Raw genomic sequence first — 14,799 nt, forward strand, 5'->3', positions numbered from 1 at the left:
CCGAAATGAAACTCCAGTTTTAGAGCTGCAAAGTTCAGCGGAAATGAGAATCATAACTCCACAGTCAACTGCACAGTAAAACTGCTGGCATTCTAGAGTGCCAAAATTATTCCAGAAGTTCAAAATTAAACTGCTAAAATTTGGGGTGGGGCCTGGGGGTGGGGCCTGGGGGTGGGGCCTGGGGGTGGGGCGGGGTGGAGGGGGCATTAAAGAAATACTGCTTATACTCTGTAACCTGGTCCACGTGTGCTGCGTCTGTAGGATGTGGTTAACTGTAAAAACATGACATAATAAAAGCCCGTCTGCTCACTGGGTTCTATTATAAGTGTGTTTTCAGTCGGGCTGCTGTGGTGACTCACTGTCGTAAAAATAGCAGAACCCTTTTTGTGCTATATAGAACCATTTTCAAAACTTTCTGGATAGAACCATTTACCACACATTCTCCACCAATCTGAAGAACCGTTTCATCATGCAGATAGTTCATGGTTCACTGTCTTTACTAAAGAACCCCTGAGGAACCAGTTTGTAAGCATGTAGTTAATAAGTCTAGTACGTATGGCCTGTGTTGCAGTGGTGCGGTGTTCTAGATGCTGCTTTGTGTGTGTTATGGTTCTGCAGCTCTCTGTCAGCCCCTCTACAGAGGTCTGATGTAACGGGCTGTGTGTTGGGCAGTAAACAGAGCTGTGTGAAGAGGAGTGTGTGCAGAGGCCAGCGGGCGGTATTTAGGGAGGAGGGGGCGTGGCCACAGCAGCAGGAAGCAGATGATTGGTTATCTGTGTTTTGCAGATTCAGTAACCGGTTCTTTCCTTCCTTCCTGCTCTGACTGTTGCCTTTCCTGCCTTTGTGTGTGTGAGAGAGAGAGAGAGAGAGAGAGAGAGAGAGAGAGAGAGAATATCTCCCGTTGGATGCTGATTCGCTCTCTCTTCTTTCTCTCTTGCTCTAACTCTATCGTTTATTTTTCTATGCTCTTTTTCTTGCTTTTCTCTTTTCCTTCTTTCTTTTCTTGTTTCTCATTGTTTTTCTTGCCTTTCTGTCCTTCTCTCTTCCCCTCCCCGTCTCCATTCTTTTCTCTCTCCTTACCTCACTGTCTTTCTTTTGCTCTCTTTTTATTTCATTTTCTCTCTCTCTCTCTCTCTCTCTCTCTCTCTCTCTCTCTCTCTCTCTCTGGTGAAACAGTGAGACTTCCTCTCTTTCTTTGCAATCACACTCCACTAAACATCCTGCTCCAGCTTCCTGTTATTCCGTTTCTCTCTCTATCTCTGTTCTTCAGTGTCTGTGTGTTTTGGGAGAGTCCTGCTGAGGCAGTCGTGGTGCTCGGCATTCTCACCATCGATTCACTCTGTTAGTGTTTGTGGAGTGAAGCAGCGTGTTACGTTTTAAAAGCGCTCTATAACGTTCATACGATCCACACAGTCATTCTGACAGACCGTAATACACTACAGGAAGTGTAGGGGGCGATACGGAACTTTTACACTGACTTGCACTGAATCTGTAAACGCATCTGGCCAGATGTTGGAAATGTCTGTCATGCATATTGCCAGATCAGTTAAGTGGTTTTGATGTGTTGGTTGTCAGTATTTATCACAACAGTGTTTGTCAGATTTAAAATTGTTGGTTTGGTTCAATGTTGATTTTATCAAGTATATCAGTGTTGCCCAGCACCAAATAGTAGGTTAATTGGTTAATTGCCTGTAGAAATAATCATTATCTAATAGCTTTAATCCATCACTACCCCTCCCCCGCTCTCTGTAATGCCCTCACCTCCCCCACCTCGCTGCCCCTCCCACTGCCGCCTGGCTCCGTAAAGCAGTTCCACATCAGTGTGTGTGTGTGATGAGCCGTCCAGATAAATTTAGCCTCTGCGCTGGCAGTGCAGAGACGCACCGTTAGCCTGGACTGGAAGGTTGGAGCGATAAGAGTCCCGTTTGGCTGGTTCAGGCTCTTCTGATCGTGAGCCGTCCTGGTGTTAAATTTCTTATTCATGCCGACCACAGAAATGGAAACGTTTATGACAATGAACGAAGGCTTGCAGGCCAGCATGCTAGCAGGGGGCGAGTTGGCATTCTCTAAATGAGGTCATGCTAATGGCTCCCCAGCGTCGTCACCCTAAATTGGGATTTTAAGAAGATCTGATTTTGCAGGTGGTGTTTCTGGTTTGGCTGGTTCTGGTGTGCTCGTCCTGTTAACAAGCTAATCTTCATCTTCTGAGGAAATTAACTAGCTGCCTTTCCACATTCCTGAAATGCCAGCTTCATGCTAACACCTGCAGTGCCAAAAAAAGCTTTACACGTTACACACAGGACTGTAAGGTGCTCCTTACTTAATGACAATAATGACCGCAGTAAAAGAAAAAACAAATGTACTTTTCCATAAAGCATCTTTAGCAGAAGCACAAAAGTAGAGGTTCAATAAGAAAAGCGAGTCCCAGTGTAGCAGCTCATTTAGGGACTACGATACTGAAATTCTGTTTTCTCTTCCTCCTTAAATGTCGCCAGAGCTGCACCATTTAAGGTGGAACGCAAAGTTAAATAAAAACCTAGTTTAAGTTTAGTTAATACAGCGCTATGTGATTTGGGGATTTGGAAACGTGTAATTGCATGCAACGTGCAGAAAAACATTTTATAATGTCTCTTGTGCTTCGGACACATCTTCATACTGAAGGACAATGTCCTATATAGCACCAAAAAGGGTTCTGCTGTTGCGCTTGATGTCAAGGTTGTAACAGTAGAACACTTTTAGGTGCTATATAGAACCCTTTTCAAAAATGTTTTGTATAGTACCAAATATAGCGCATTCTCTATCTGAAGAACCTTTTCAGTGTATAAAGAAGGCTTTAAGCATGCAGATGGTTCTTTGAGTGTGTGTTGTTCTATGTAGAGCCATTCCCTTTGCTAACCTTGTGGAGAACCATCTGCAGGACTAAAAATGTGTGTTTTGAAAATACTTGGGAAGGTACAGATCCATAAAGATGTAACCTCACTTACTCTTAAAGTTACTAAAAGTATTGCTCATAAAGTTGTTTTTCCAAGGGTACTTTAGTAAAGAATACGGTTCTATAAAGAACTATGAACACACAACACTTTGCATGATGGAAAATGTGTTGTAGATGGTTCTAGATAGAACCTTTTTGAAAAGGGTCCTATATAGCACCCAAAAGGGTTCTTCTACTGTTATGTCAAGATAGTAACAATAGTAAAACTCTTGGATGCTATATAGTACCCTTCTCAAAAAGGTTCTACATAGAACCATCTTCAGCACATTCTCAATCACTCTGATGAACCGTTTCACCATGCAGAGACACTTTAATTATGCAAAGAGTTCTTTGACTGTTCGTGGTTCTTTTTAGGACCCTGTTCTTTACTAAATAACCCTTGAAGAACCATTTTTAAGATTTTTAACCAATGTAAATGTTTAAGTGTGTGTGGTGTTTATCATCTACTCTTGATTCGAAGTTGATGTTGTCAGGAACCAAACCTTCAGAAGCAGCTGGACGGCACCGGCTCTTTATCGTTTATCTTTTTGCGGTGGTTTTGAGTGAGGAAGGGAAGTTCTGCGTGCAGCTGCAGGAAGGATGCAGGGTTCTCCTGCTTTGTTGAGGTCTTTGTCGTGGTGCTCAGTGAATCCTGCAGATGCTGGATGTTTTCTCAGCTGTAGTTTCTTTTCTGTCTCGCTGGACCGTCCAGTCTGCTCACATTGCTAAAGAAGCGCTGTTAGTGTCAGTTTACATCCTGCGTAGGGGGGCTGGGCGATACAATGACGACTTATCGTTAACGTGATTAATTGCATCACAGTATGCTTTTCTGATCATATCATGGATCTCGTTAGGTGTTAAAGAACATTGAAGGGGACAGTGAACATGTACTAAGTTCACCCTTTGAATGATGTTCCATTGACCAATAAATGGCCGATATATTTCACCATATTTCTCTCCTCTCGATGTAAACTGGGCAGTCCTAATCTTGTGTAACGATTCCGTAATCATTCCTCTGACCAAACACAAGGCTGTGTCTCTGGCCCCGCCCACACGGAACAGTTTCAGAGTTAGAGAAGCTTAGCGAGCTAAAGCTAACCCAGCATAACAGAAAGCTAGTGAGCTAGACCACCTGTCTGTAGGAGCCCATCGCCTGTTTACTCATTTATCAACACCAACATTGTTCACTCATCTGTCTGTTAGTCCTTTGTGCGTTACTTTGTCCATCAGTCGGTCCACTTGTTAATTCATCTGTACATCTGTTGCTCCATTCGTTCGCCCGTTGGTTTGTCCATCCATTTGTTCATCTGTTTATTTATTTGTTTGTCCATGTATCTACTTCTTTGCTTTGTCCATCTATCCATTGCTCGTTTTATCAGTTTTTGTTTTTGTTCATTTATCCGTGCGTTTTTTGTTTGTTCATCTGTTTGTCCGTTCCTTCCTTTGTGCGTTGCATCGTCGGTCAATCTGTTCGTCCGTGACTTTTTTTTTTTTATATCATCCAGTGTCTGTTATGCGTCACATAAAAGCTGGAGAATGATGTCGGTTCTGTATGAGGGGCGGAGCAGAGTAGGAGTGTTGGACAGAGAGCTGTCAATCAAGCTGCTCATTAGCCACGCCCACACTTCTCAGATAGGTCAACAGATTTTTAGCTGCGTTTTAACACACATTTTTCATTGTAACTTTGCTGAATGTTTAATACAAACTCTAGTTTAGTACCATACAAACATTCTCTCTCTGAGAACAGAGAAAAGAGAGAGAGAGAGAGAGAGAGAGAGAGAGAGAGAGAGAGAGTGTGTGTGTGTGTAATTGGTTCCGTTTAACTTGTGTGTGGAACAATGAAAAGTCATTTTATTAATGGTTTTTGATTGTTTTATTTTAAATGTGGCCCTTTTGGCTTTTTTCTCCTAAACTCCAACTTCATCAAAAGTTCAAAAAACTTACGATGTGTACTGAAGAAATGTCTTTAAGTGTCACCATTTTATAATTTTGCCATACCGCCCCCTCCCCCTCAATTAAAAAAAAAATTCTTAGGGATTCACAATATCAGAATCATATCTGTATCAGCAAATAATAAAGATCAGTTTTGGACAGACGTTCACATTTGCCTGATGTTTTGAGCCATATTTTCTGTGTCATTGAATTCTAGTAGAGCAGAATGTGTATGTGATGCTGTGTTACTGCAATGAAATCTGCATTTTATTACTTTACTGCATTTGTAACTCTACAGAAATAAATCTTACTACTCTGCAGTGCTAATTTGGGAAGATTTAGTCCAGATTTGTGATTTTTATGAGTGTAGAATATTTTTATGTATTTATTTATTGCTCAGTGCTAACTGCACCCATGATATGCTCAGAAAAATGTCATTTATTGCGGTAACTAAAGCAGATATCGTCCAGCTCTGAGGACTTCTGCACTAATAGATGTTGTGTGCGCTGCGGAGGAGAAATTTGAGATGTTTTTGAGGATCGGAGGAGAAATAAAAGGAGAAAAAAGAGGACTTTACATTATAAAAACGCGTCTGCGGGCCCTCGATAAGAGTGAGGAAGACGCTCCATCTCGAGAACGCTCAGATTTTATTTATTTATTTATTTAAGAATCCCTTTCTTATTTCTCTGAAGCGTCAAAGCATTAACTCTGTGTGTGTGTGTGGGGAGTGACGAGTGTGTGGTGGCGTATAGCTGAAAATTCGTCCGTGTGGAGCACGGCGCTTTGTTACGGCCAACGTGCATCACTTCAAAGCGGAGATCCGTGTTCATCAGCAGAGACTTATTTTCAGCAGCGTCTTTTCCTCCGTTCTCTCTCGCTCTCTCTTTATTTAATGAAGTGTTTCTGCCTCTTATCTGCTCCAGAGTTCACCGCAAACGCCACGCTTGTGTTTACATTAACAAACCGTGACCGAAACGTTAGTGTGAATAAATCTAAACCAAACTGGGAACAAGTGGATGATATGAAGTCGAGATTATATTGTTATATTTCCCACGACTTGAACAGTAGTGATGTCATAATATACCAGTAATAAAAAATAAATACAATCTGTCGTGATGGTGATAAGAGTACAAATACAGACAAATAGCTTCCTATTCCAGTACATGACAGTTAGTCATGATTATGAAATAAACTGCCAAATATTTACAATTAACTATGTTTTTAATTGACTTAAGTTGTATTAATAAACAAGCCTAAAGTGGCCTGATTAGCTTTATTAGCTCGAGCTCAAATAAACAAACGTTACTCGCTGCTGCCTTCTAGAGGTGCTGGAGCGTCAATACAAACCTGATGTGTCGTGTCGTAATGAATGTTTTCGGCCCAACTTATTAAAATACGCACCTTGTTAAAATCTGTTTGTGACGTAAACGTTGTCTTGTGAAAGATGACAGCTGTGGAAAATTGTTATCAGCTCAAATAGTTATGATCAGGCGATAGTGTGAATTGTGACAAGCCGAAATAAATAAATAAATGAATAAATAAATAAAATATTAGCTTATGATTGCTGTGTTTACTGTACTGCACAGTACGTTAATGTTACTGATTTTTTTTGTTTGTTTTGGTCCTGTCTGTCTGCCTGTTCCTTTACCTGTCTGTCTATAATCATATATCTGTCTAGCTGTCTGTCAGTCTGTAATCACAGCTATCTGTCTGGCTGTCTGTCTATATGTCTGTAATCGTCTATCTAGTCGGCTGTCTGTCTATAATTGTCTGTCTAGCTGTATCTGTTCATAATCATTTTCCTGTCTTGCTCTCTGTCTAATCTAGCTGTCTGTCTGTGTAATCGTCTATCTGTCTAACTGTATCTGTCAGTAATCGTCTTCCTGTCTTGCTTTCTACCGATTTAGCTGTCGGTAGCCGATTTATCAGTTGGTAGCCGATTTATCGGTCTACAATCGCCTGTCTGTCTAGCTGTCTGTATAATTGTCTAGCTTTGTCTGTATAATCTTCTGTCTGAATAGTTGTCTGTCTATATAATCACCTGTCTCTCTGCCTATATAATTGTTAAACAATCTTTGTGAATTTAATCAGTTTGTATGTCTAACAGCTGTCTTTCTGTCTTTGTCTATTCATGTATTTGTCTGTCTATCTAATTTTCTGTCTCACCTCCTAGGGTGAGGATGTTGCAGGAAAAACACGTACACACACACTGTGTTTACATATTGGACCTGTGTGTGTGTGTGTGTGTGTGTGTGTGTGTGTGTTGACACTGTTGTGGGCTGTGTTTAATTAGCTGCTGGATCAATACTGCTCAGGTGTCTAACACTGTCTGGTTAATCCACGCTAATCGCCTGCAGTTGTATGGGAGCGTTAGCCTGCTCGCTAATCAGCTAATCATACCTGCTAGCTAATCGGCTAAACGTACGTGCTCTGCTCAGCTGGGAGCAGCTGGTGCTCAGTCGTCATTTAGACTTGGCGAGGCTGTAGCGGTTTATTTCACTGAGAGGTCAGAACTGTAAGGTCAGCAGATACAGGCCGATCTCTGTGTGTCCACTCTAATGTAGTGACCAGACATCCTTTTGTTTACTTTGCTTCTAATTAAATAAGATAATTTAATTTAGCGTACAGATACGGTCATGTAGCTATTGATTATCGCTATTGTCTACATCCGTTTATTGCTAATCAATAAGGTCAGCTGTATTGGTTGAGGCTTTTCTTTCCTTTTGCCTCTTTTTCCTGTTTGTTTCTTTGTTTTTTCTACCTGTCTTTTCTAATTGTCTGTGTCTACATAATCATCTTTTTGTCTAGCTTTTGTCTTTTTTTTTCTCTTTCTTTCTCGACATCTCTTTCTGTGCTTTATTTCCTTTTCTCTGTCCCTCTCTTTTCTTGCATCTCCTCTTTTTCATGCTCTCTGTCTCAGTGGAGTGCTATAGTATTTTCTTTCTGTCAGTGAGTGTGTGGGAGTGCGAGTCTCTCAGTGAGACGGTTGTGATCAGACAGCTCGTCTGCGCCGCCTTCCCTCTTTCTCTCACACGTTTAGCTCTCAGTAGCAGAGCAGGACTGTCTGTTAGCCTGTACAGGAACGTTATTATATTTACTGATATCTCTCTCACTCACTCACTCACTCACTCACTGCAGCAGCCGCTCTGCAGATTAACATGCAGAGACATGCAGGATTACTGAAATGTGACACTCCTCAGCCTGAGATATTTGTGTGAGTGTGTTGGGTGTCTTTTTAAAGTTACTGTAACCACTAAAGTGTACAGTATGTACAGACTGTAATACACCACAGGAAGTGTAGGGGGCGATACGGCTTCTGTTGTTGCATTTAAAAAGCGCTCTGTAATGTTCATATGATCCACGCAGTCATTCTGACAGACCGTAATACGCTACAGGAAGCGTATTTGTTCAGTGTTTTTCTGCTGTATTTTCTAAATTATGACTTTTTATTTGTAGTCTATTTTAAATGTATTGGTTTATTTTCAAAGGCCCTGAGTGACACATCCACACAGTCAGATCCTGGTTTTCAGTGTGCCTGGAGGTTTTCCAGGTGTGTGCCGCCTCTTGGCTCACAGTGCAGATGCTCTCCAGATGTGTCTCTGCGTCCTCGAGCCGTTTATCATGCTACTGCGTTCACGTTTGTGTGTTCTGCTTCTGGTGGTGTCTTTGTTTTGGTTTGGGATTCTGTGTGTTTTTCACATCACTCTGCTCTGTAACGTTTCCCATCAGCGTTAAAGAGAGAGAGGAGAGTGGAGGAACGCTGTCTGTCTTGGCTGGAGGAGCAGCTGTATCAGATTGTGCTCAGAGCTGCAGGACTGCTGGTTTTTGTTTCACTGCTCACTGCAAGTTCATTGTGTGTCTGTGTGAGTGGTGAGGCTTGAGACAGTTGTGGATTGCATTAGGGATCGATGACCAACAAGTAGGACCATTTAAATGTCAGGAAACCTGCTGTCTGCAGCTTTAAAGTGCACAAACTTAAATCAGACTTCCTTGTAGTTATTAATTTTTGTTTTATTTTGTAGTCAGAGTCCTTCATCAGCTTTGATATTCACAATATTCTACTGTTTCACTTAAAAAGCGCTCTGTAATGTTCATATGATCCACACAGTCATTCAGACAGACTGTAATACACTACAGGAAGTGTAGGGGGCGATATGGCTTCTATTGTTTCATTTAAAAAATGCTCGCAATCTCTTGTAATCAGCCAATTCATTGTTTTTATTTTGGCGGGTCAATGTTTGTTTATAACATAGCACTTTATTTAAATAACATGAATTAAACAACTTATATTTTTGAATGCCAGTTTGGCTCATTGAAGAGCAAATTGTTATTTATGTTGCAACTGTGTCTAATATAAAGTATTTTAATATGTTTATTTAACTCGCATAGTGTGGGGGGAAAAAAATAAATAAATAAATAAATAAATTCAGCGAAGAATCCGCCCTCGACCCGTTTGGCTGTATAAATTCGTGGCCAGTGCAGCCCTAACCTGCGGTAATGCTACTGTACTGTGATCTGGTTCTGTGATGCGGTCGGTGATGTATTCGGTTGTTGGGTCTGTGCTGGAGATCCAGAGCAGATGACTGTTTATAGAGCTCAGTGCTGGTGTTGAACCTGGTTTAGAGAGTGAGCTCTGTACTGAGACCGTAAACTCTGAGTCTGTTCTGCTGGTTTATTCTGATTAAATGTCACAGTGTTGGTGATGAACGCTGCTCTGAGTCTAACGGTTCTCCTCTCGCTCTGTTCCACTGCGCTCAGCGCCGGGTTCCACTGTGTTCTGCTGAGAGTGTGACTGATGAGTGGACATCCTGTGTTAAATCGTTTGGCTGCAGCAGCCTGAGCTCATCAACACACAAACTGTGTGTGTGTTTCTAAGGTCCAGTTAATGTGCTCGCTCTTTCTTTGTCTCTGTTTCTTTCTTTCTCTCTCTCTCTCTCTCTCTCTCTCTCTCTCTCTCTCTCTCTCTCTCTCTCTCTCTGTCTTTATGTATACATGTATTTCTCTCTTCCTTTTTTACCTTTCATGCTTGCTTTTGTTCTCTTTGCTCTCCCTTATCTCCTTTTCTCCTTCTCTATACACTCCTTTTCCTCTCTCCACACCTTCTTGCTCTCTATACTCTATAGATCTCTGTACTGTCTCATCTGTGTTCTCTTAAGTGTAATATTTTATCCCTCTTTCTCCTTTTTCTCTATTTTTTCTTTGTCTCTGTGTATATTTTTTCTTTCCGTTTATTGCTTCTGTGTCCCCATGTTTTCTCATCTCTCTTGCTCTCTCTTTCTCGATGTACACATATATTTTTGTATCCCCTTTTCCCTTTTGTGCTTGCTTTCGTTCTCCTTTTTTTTCTCTCTCTCTCTCTTTCTGTTCTATTGCTCTCTGTATAAATCTCTGTACTCTCTCATGCTGTGGTGCACCAGGTCTGTGTGTGTGTGTGTGTGTGTGTGTGTGTGTGTGTGTGTGTGTGTGTGTGTGTGTGTATATACAACAGCGATATGTATGTGGTTTTTATTTTTTTTCGGTCGCGTTGTGTGCGTATACTTTTTCTTTTTTCCCTTGTGCTTGCTTTCTCTCTCTCATCTTAACTGGTATCCATTCACTATTAGTAGATATGTACATAGAAAGCAAAAGTTACAGTATGAATAGTATAAAAAAATGATAATAGTAAAAACATTATAATAGAAAAGTAATAACTTTTAGAATTCTGTTTCGTTTTCCAACGATTCTGCAGATAAGTTGGTGTAGTTGCCTCATCTCTCTCTCTCTCTCTCTCTCTCTCTCTCTCTCTCTCTCTCTCTCTCTCTCTCTCTCTCTCTCTCTCTCTCTCTCATAGTAAAATGATTTGAGTGGGTGTGTTTATGGCAACCCTCAGTTTCTGGTATTGTAACCCCCCCCCTTTGACAGACCCCCTCTCTGACCCGTTTGTTTGTTTGTGTTTACAGAAATAAACAGAGTGCGTAAGGACATGTATAACGACACTGTGAGCGGATTGGTGGATAAACACCCGCTGGAGCTTCCTGAACCTCACGGCCCCATCGTACACCTGCAGGAGAAACTCTTCGTCCCCGTGAAGGAGTACCCCGACGTGAGTAACGCTGCACACACCCTACAAACACAGGTTCAAGGCCCCGCCCTTTCTGTCGGCCCTGTGCTGTGAATGGCTGTTAGAGTGAGATGATGGACGGCGTTGTTTCAGCTGAGCAGCTCGTCGTGATCTGAGTGTTACGGCTGCAGAGTGCTTTTACAGAGTGTGTGTGTGTGTGAGTGAGAGAAAGTAAATAACCCTCTCAGCCATAAACCAGGACGACAGCAGCTGCTGCGCCCTGTGTGTCTGTGTGTGTGTGTGTGTGTGTCTGTGTCTGTGTGTGTCTGTCTGTGTGTGTCTGTCTGTCTGTGTCTGTGTGTGTGTGTCTATGTGTGTGTGTGTGTCTGTGTGTGTGTTGGGCTGCTGCTGAAAACCACCTTTCCAAAATTACACCGCCTGTCTGGAGTAGTGTTATAGACCCTGTCCTTTAGAGAGAGGGAGAGAGAGAGAGAAGGGAAAAAGTTAGTGAGTGAGAAAAGGGAAAATGGGGAACGAGAAAAAGAACGAATGCAGAGAAACAAAAAGAATGAAAGAGAAAGAGGGATGGGAAGTGGAAGAAAAAGAAGAACGTGGGAGAGAACAAGAGAGAATGAGACTAGTTGAAGACAGAAGGGTGAGAGAGAGAAAGGGGATGGGGGAGAGAAAGGAAGGAGGGTGGAAAGAAGCAAAAGGGTGAGAGAGCAAGAAAGAAGGCAAGATAGAAATAGGGAAGGCAGTGGGGGAGAGAGGAGAGTGAGAGCAAGAAAGAAGGAATGAAATGGTTAGACAAAGAAGAGATGGTGGAGAGAAGGAAAGGGAGAGGAGAGAAAACGGTGATGAGAAGGAAAAGAGTGAGAGGAAAAAGAAGAAAAGAGAGGAGGGAGGGAGAGAGCAAGCGAGGGAGGAAAAAAGAGCGAGCGGCGGTCAGCTGAGTGTGAAATGTGTTTTCCTCCTGATGGCCTTGATGGTCTCACTCACCAGAGAGGTCAAAGGTCATTGTGTAGCTCTAGTGTACATGCACTCCCGCAGCGTTCTTACAAGGCCTCGCATTCAGGTGTGTGTGTGTGTGCGTGCGTGTGTGTGTGGAAAGAATGTCCGGCCTGTGTGGAACGGTTGAAGTGCCACAGCTGCATGGAATGCTGGGTAACACTTGTGTGAGATCGTGCTATCTGTCTCTCTCTCTCTCTCTCTCTCACACACACACACATACACACACACACACAGTTTGATCCTCCCAGCTCACATTTTACTGCCTCAAAATAAACAGGCTCATAAACAACTAAACCAACTGAAAAGGACCCATAAAGAAAGAATCGTGAGGTCTTTAATTATTTGATGCCATATATTAATGTAATAATTATCCAGTTCATTAATTAAAAATCATCACATTATTCAGTTTTTTCAGTAATCGTTTTCTGCAGCCCTCATCTCCATAATCAGGCTGCTGTTTGTATTGTTTGTAAGCAGTGTTGACCAGTAATGAAATGAATAAACAGGTGGCGCTGTGGTGACATTCTTAAGACTGTCATGCACTGGACGCTCCACACCGTGTCCATACAATCTAAACCATTTTTAACGGAGGTACTCACACTAGCGCTCCGTGACTCCAAGCACTGTTCATTACTGCAGTAAAGTAAAGCCGTATTGAAGCCACAGAAAGACACAGTAGATCAGATGTGGCTTTAAACGTTCACAGAGAAAGGCAGCCAGTCTTTTAGATAAATAGACAGATGCTAACGGTAAGTTAGCTCAGCTAATGTTACTGGCCTAGCTCTTTATCAGCTCTAAAAACAGTCAGTCTGTGAAGAGGTAGTGAACTGATGCCAAGCGTGATGAGATGATGAACGCTTTATTTAATTCAGTTTATACGGGTAGAGTGTCAAAATAAATTTGAACCTGCCGTTTATCTGTTCTCACTGCCTGCAATCTGTAGCTGTGCTCTGCTATGTGATGCTACATTGTGCTTTCGGTGTGCGATGGCCTTTACACTAAGCCTTGGTTGGGTAGCTTGTTTGGGAGACTTGTAAGCTGATCATGAGCTTGATAAAGTTCAACCATCATAAGCTTGACCAAACACCAACGTAGAAAAGCTTGGCCAGTCGTGGACTGGATAGTGCTCAGCCAGTAGCGGGCTCTGTAAAACTACGCCCAACACAAGCTTGGTTAAGCTCTGCCCATCACAGGATTGGTACAGCTTAGCCCAGTAATGGGCTCTGTACAGCTCAGCCCAGTAGCAGGCTCAGTAGCGGGCCTTGTGAAGCTCGGCCCAGTAGCGGGCCAGTAAGCCTCTTGTGATGCCACGAATGCATCGTATGGCAGTTTGGTTGCTTTTGATTTGGTCTACCGGCGGTCTACGAGCTTCATGTTATGCAGGAAAAAAGATCTCCACTTAGAAATTTCAGGTATCGTGATCGACCATCACCCTTTTTTTCAAATTTCAGTTTAGTATAAAAAAGGTTAATTCTTCAGCCCGGCTTATTTACATATCAGATTTGAAATAAAAGCAGCCTGTTTCTTTCTGAGGAATGAGCAGAGGCTGGAAAACAGCAGTATAAAAATATTAATCATGTTATTCATGGTGCAAAAGGTCACACAATGAATGATATTTGGAGATAAGCTTTATTACTGCCAAGTGAGTTGCATTTGCAGTATAATCGCAATGTAGGATGTGGTCTGTATCGTGCAGCCCTGCTCTGAGGTCAGCTGTCTCCTCAGAGAGTGTGATGGGAATTCCATCAGGAGTGACAGCAGGAGCTTCCTGTTCTCTCCAAAAAGGCAGGATGGAAAATGTGGCCTCCTCTTCCAGACTAAATGTTTTCTTTCCGTCCGTCACTGCGAGGGAGAAAAGAAATGTGGATCTTCCTCCATTCGATCTTTTACTTCCTTCTCTCTCTCTCTCTCTCTCTCTCTCTCTCTCTCTCTCTCTCTCTCTCTCTCTCTCTCTCTGGGGTAATTAGATTTTCTTGCTCCCTCGCTGCAGTGCATCACATCAATTTCTCAAAAATAACTTGTCTCGTTCAAGCTCTGAACGCCTCACTGAGAGCCATGCAGGTGCGCGTGAGGGGGTTTTTCAGTGAAATGGCTAATCTGATAATTTCCATCTTCAATTACGTCCCATCACTCCGAAAAAAGGAATCGGGGGGGCTGGAAGGTAGTTAAGTATGATGTAATTTTCCTGTGACCTTCACACAATTGAGTGCATGCACTGTGGCTGTGACTGTAATGGATCTTCATCTGCATTTTAGTGTGCTGTTATGTACGAAGGCCACTTTTCTCTTAGTGTCAGAATCATGAAATGGAATTCCAGTGCTCATTACTGGCCCCTGTGAATTATAACAGCTTGTTAACAGCTGAACGTTTAGCAAAATGTATTATGTAGACCTTGTTTACTAAGCAACGGTCGCTAAACATTAAAGCACCAGTCGGAGACTCTGGAGAAAAACGGCAGCTCTGTACAGCTAAAAACAAAGACCCTAATATACACTCTTAAAGATGGTTCTGTAGTAAAGACAGTGGTTCTATATAGGACTGTGAATACTTGAAGAACCATACACATGCCTTAATGGTTCCTTGCATGGTGAAAATGTTCATCAGATTAATGGAGAACCTGTTGTATATGGTTCTAGATGGTGTGTGTGTTGTGTTTTAAAGGTGTTATTTAGCAACAAAAAGTGTTTTGCCTTTGGGACAAGCTTGACGTTGTAACAGTATAGAACCCTTTTCAGAAAGGTTTACCATGCAAGGCTTCATCTAAGCATGCAAATGGTTTTTTGGGTGTTCATAGTTCTATATAGAACCATTGTCTTTACTAAAGAACCCTTAAGGAATCATCTTT

General features: G+C 42.1%; 1 protein-coding gene across 5 annotated transcripts in view; it reads left to right on the plus strand.

The window, feature by feature from the left end:
- qkia (QKI, KH domain containing, RNA binding a) overlaps positions 1–14,799 on the plus strand; it is a 105,678-nt gene that overhangs the window by 17,760 nt on the left and 73,119 nt on the right. For all 5 annotated transcript variants that reach the window (XM_036593052.1, XM_036593055.1, XM_036593053.1 and 2 more), the window contains exon 2: positions 10,843–10,985. In XM_036593052.1, the coding sequence (XP_036448945.1) occupies positions 10,843–10,985 (143 nt within the window). The remainder of the gene's footprint in view (positions 1–10,842; positions 10,986–14,799) is intronic.

Source organism: Colossoma macropomum, unplaced genomic scaffold (genome assembly GCF_904425465.1).
Source record: "Colossoma macropomum unplaced genomic scaffold, Colossoma_macropomum, whole genome shotgun sequence".
Taxonomy (NCBI): Eukaryota; Metazoa; Chordata; class Actinopteri; order Characiformes; family Serrasalmidae; genus Colossoma; species Colossoma macropomum.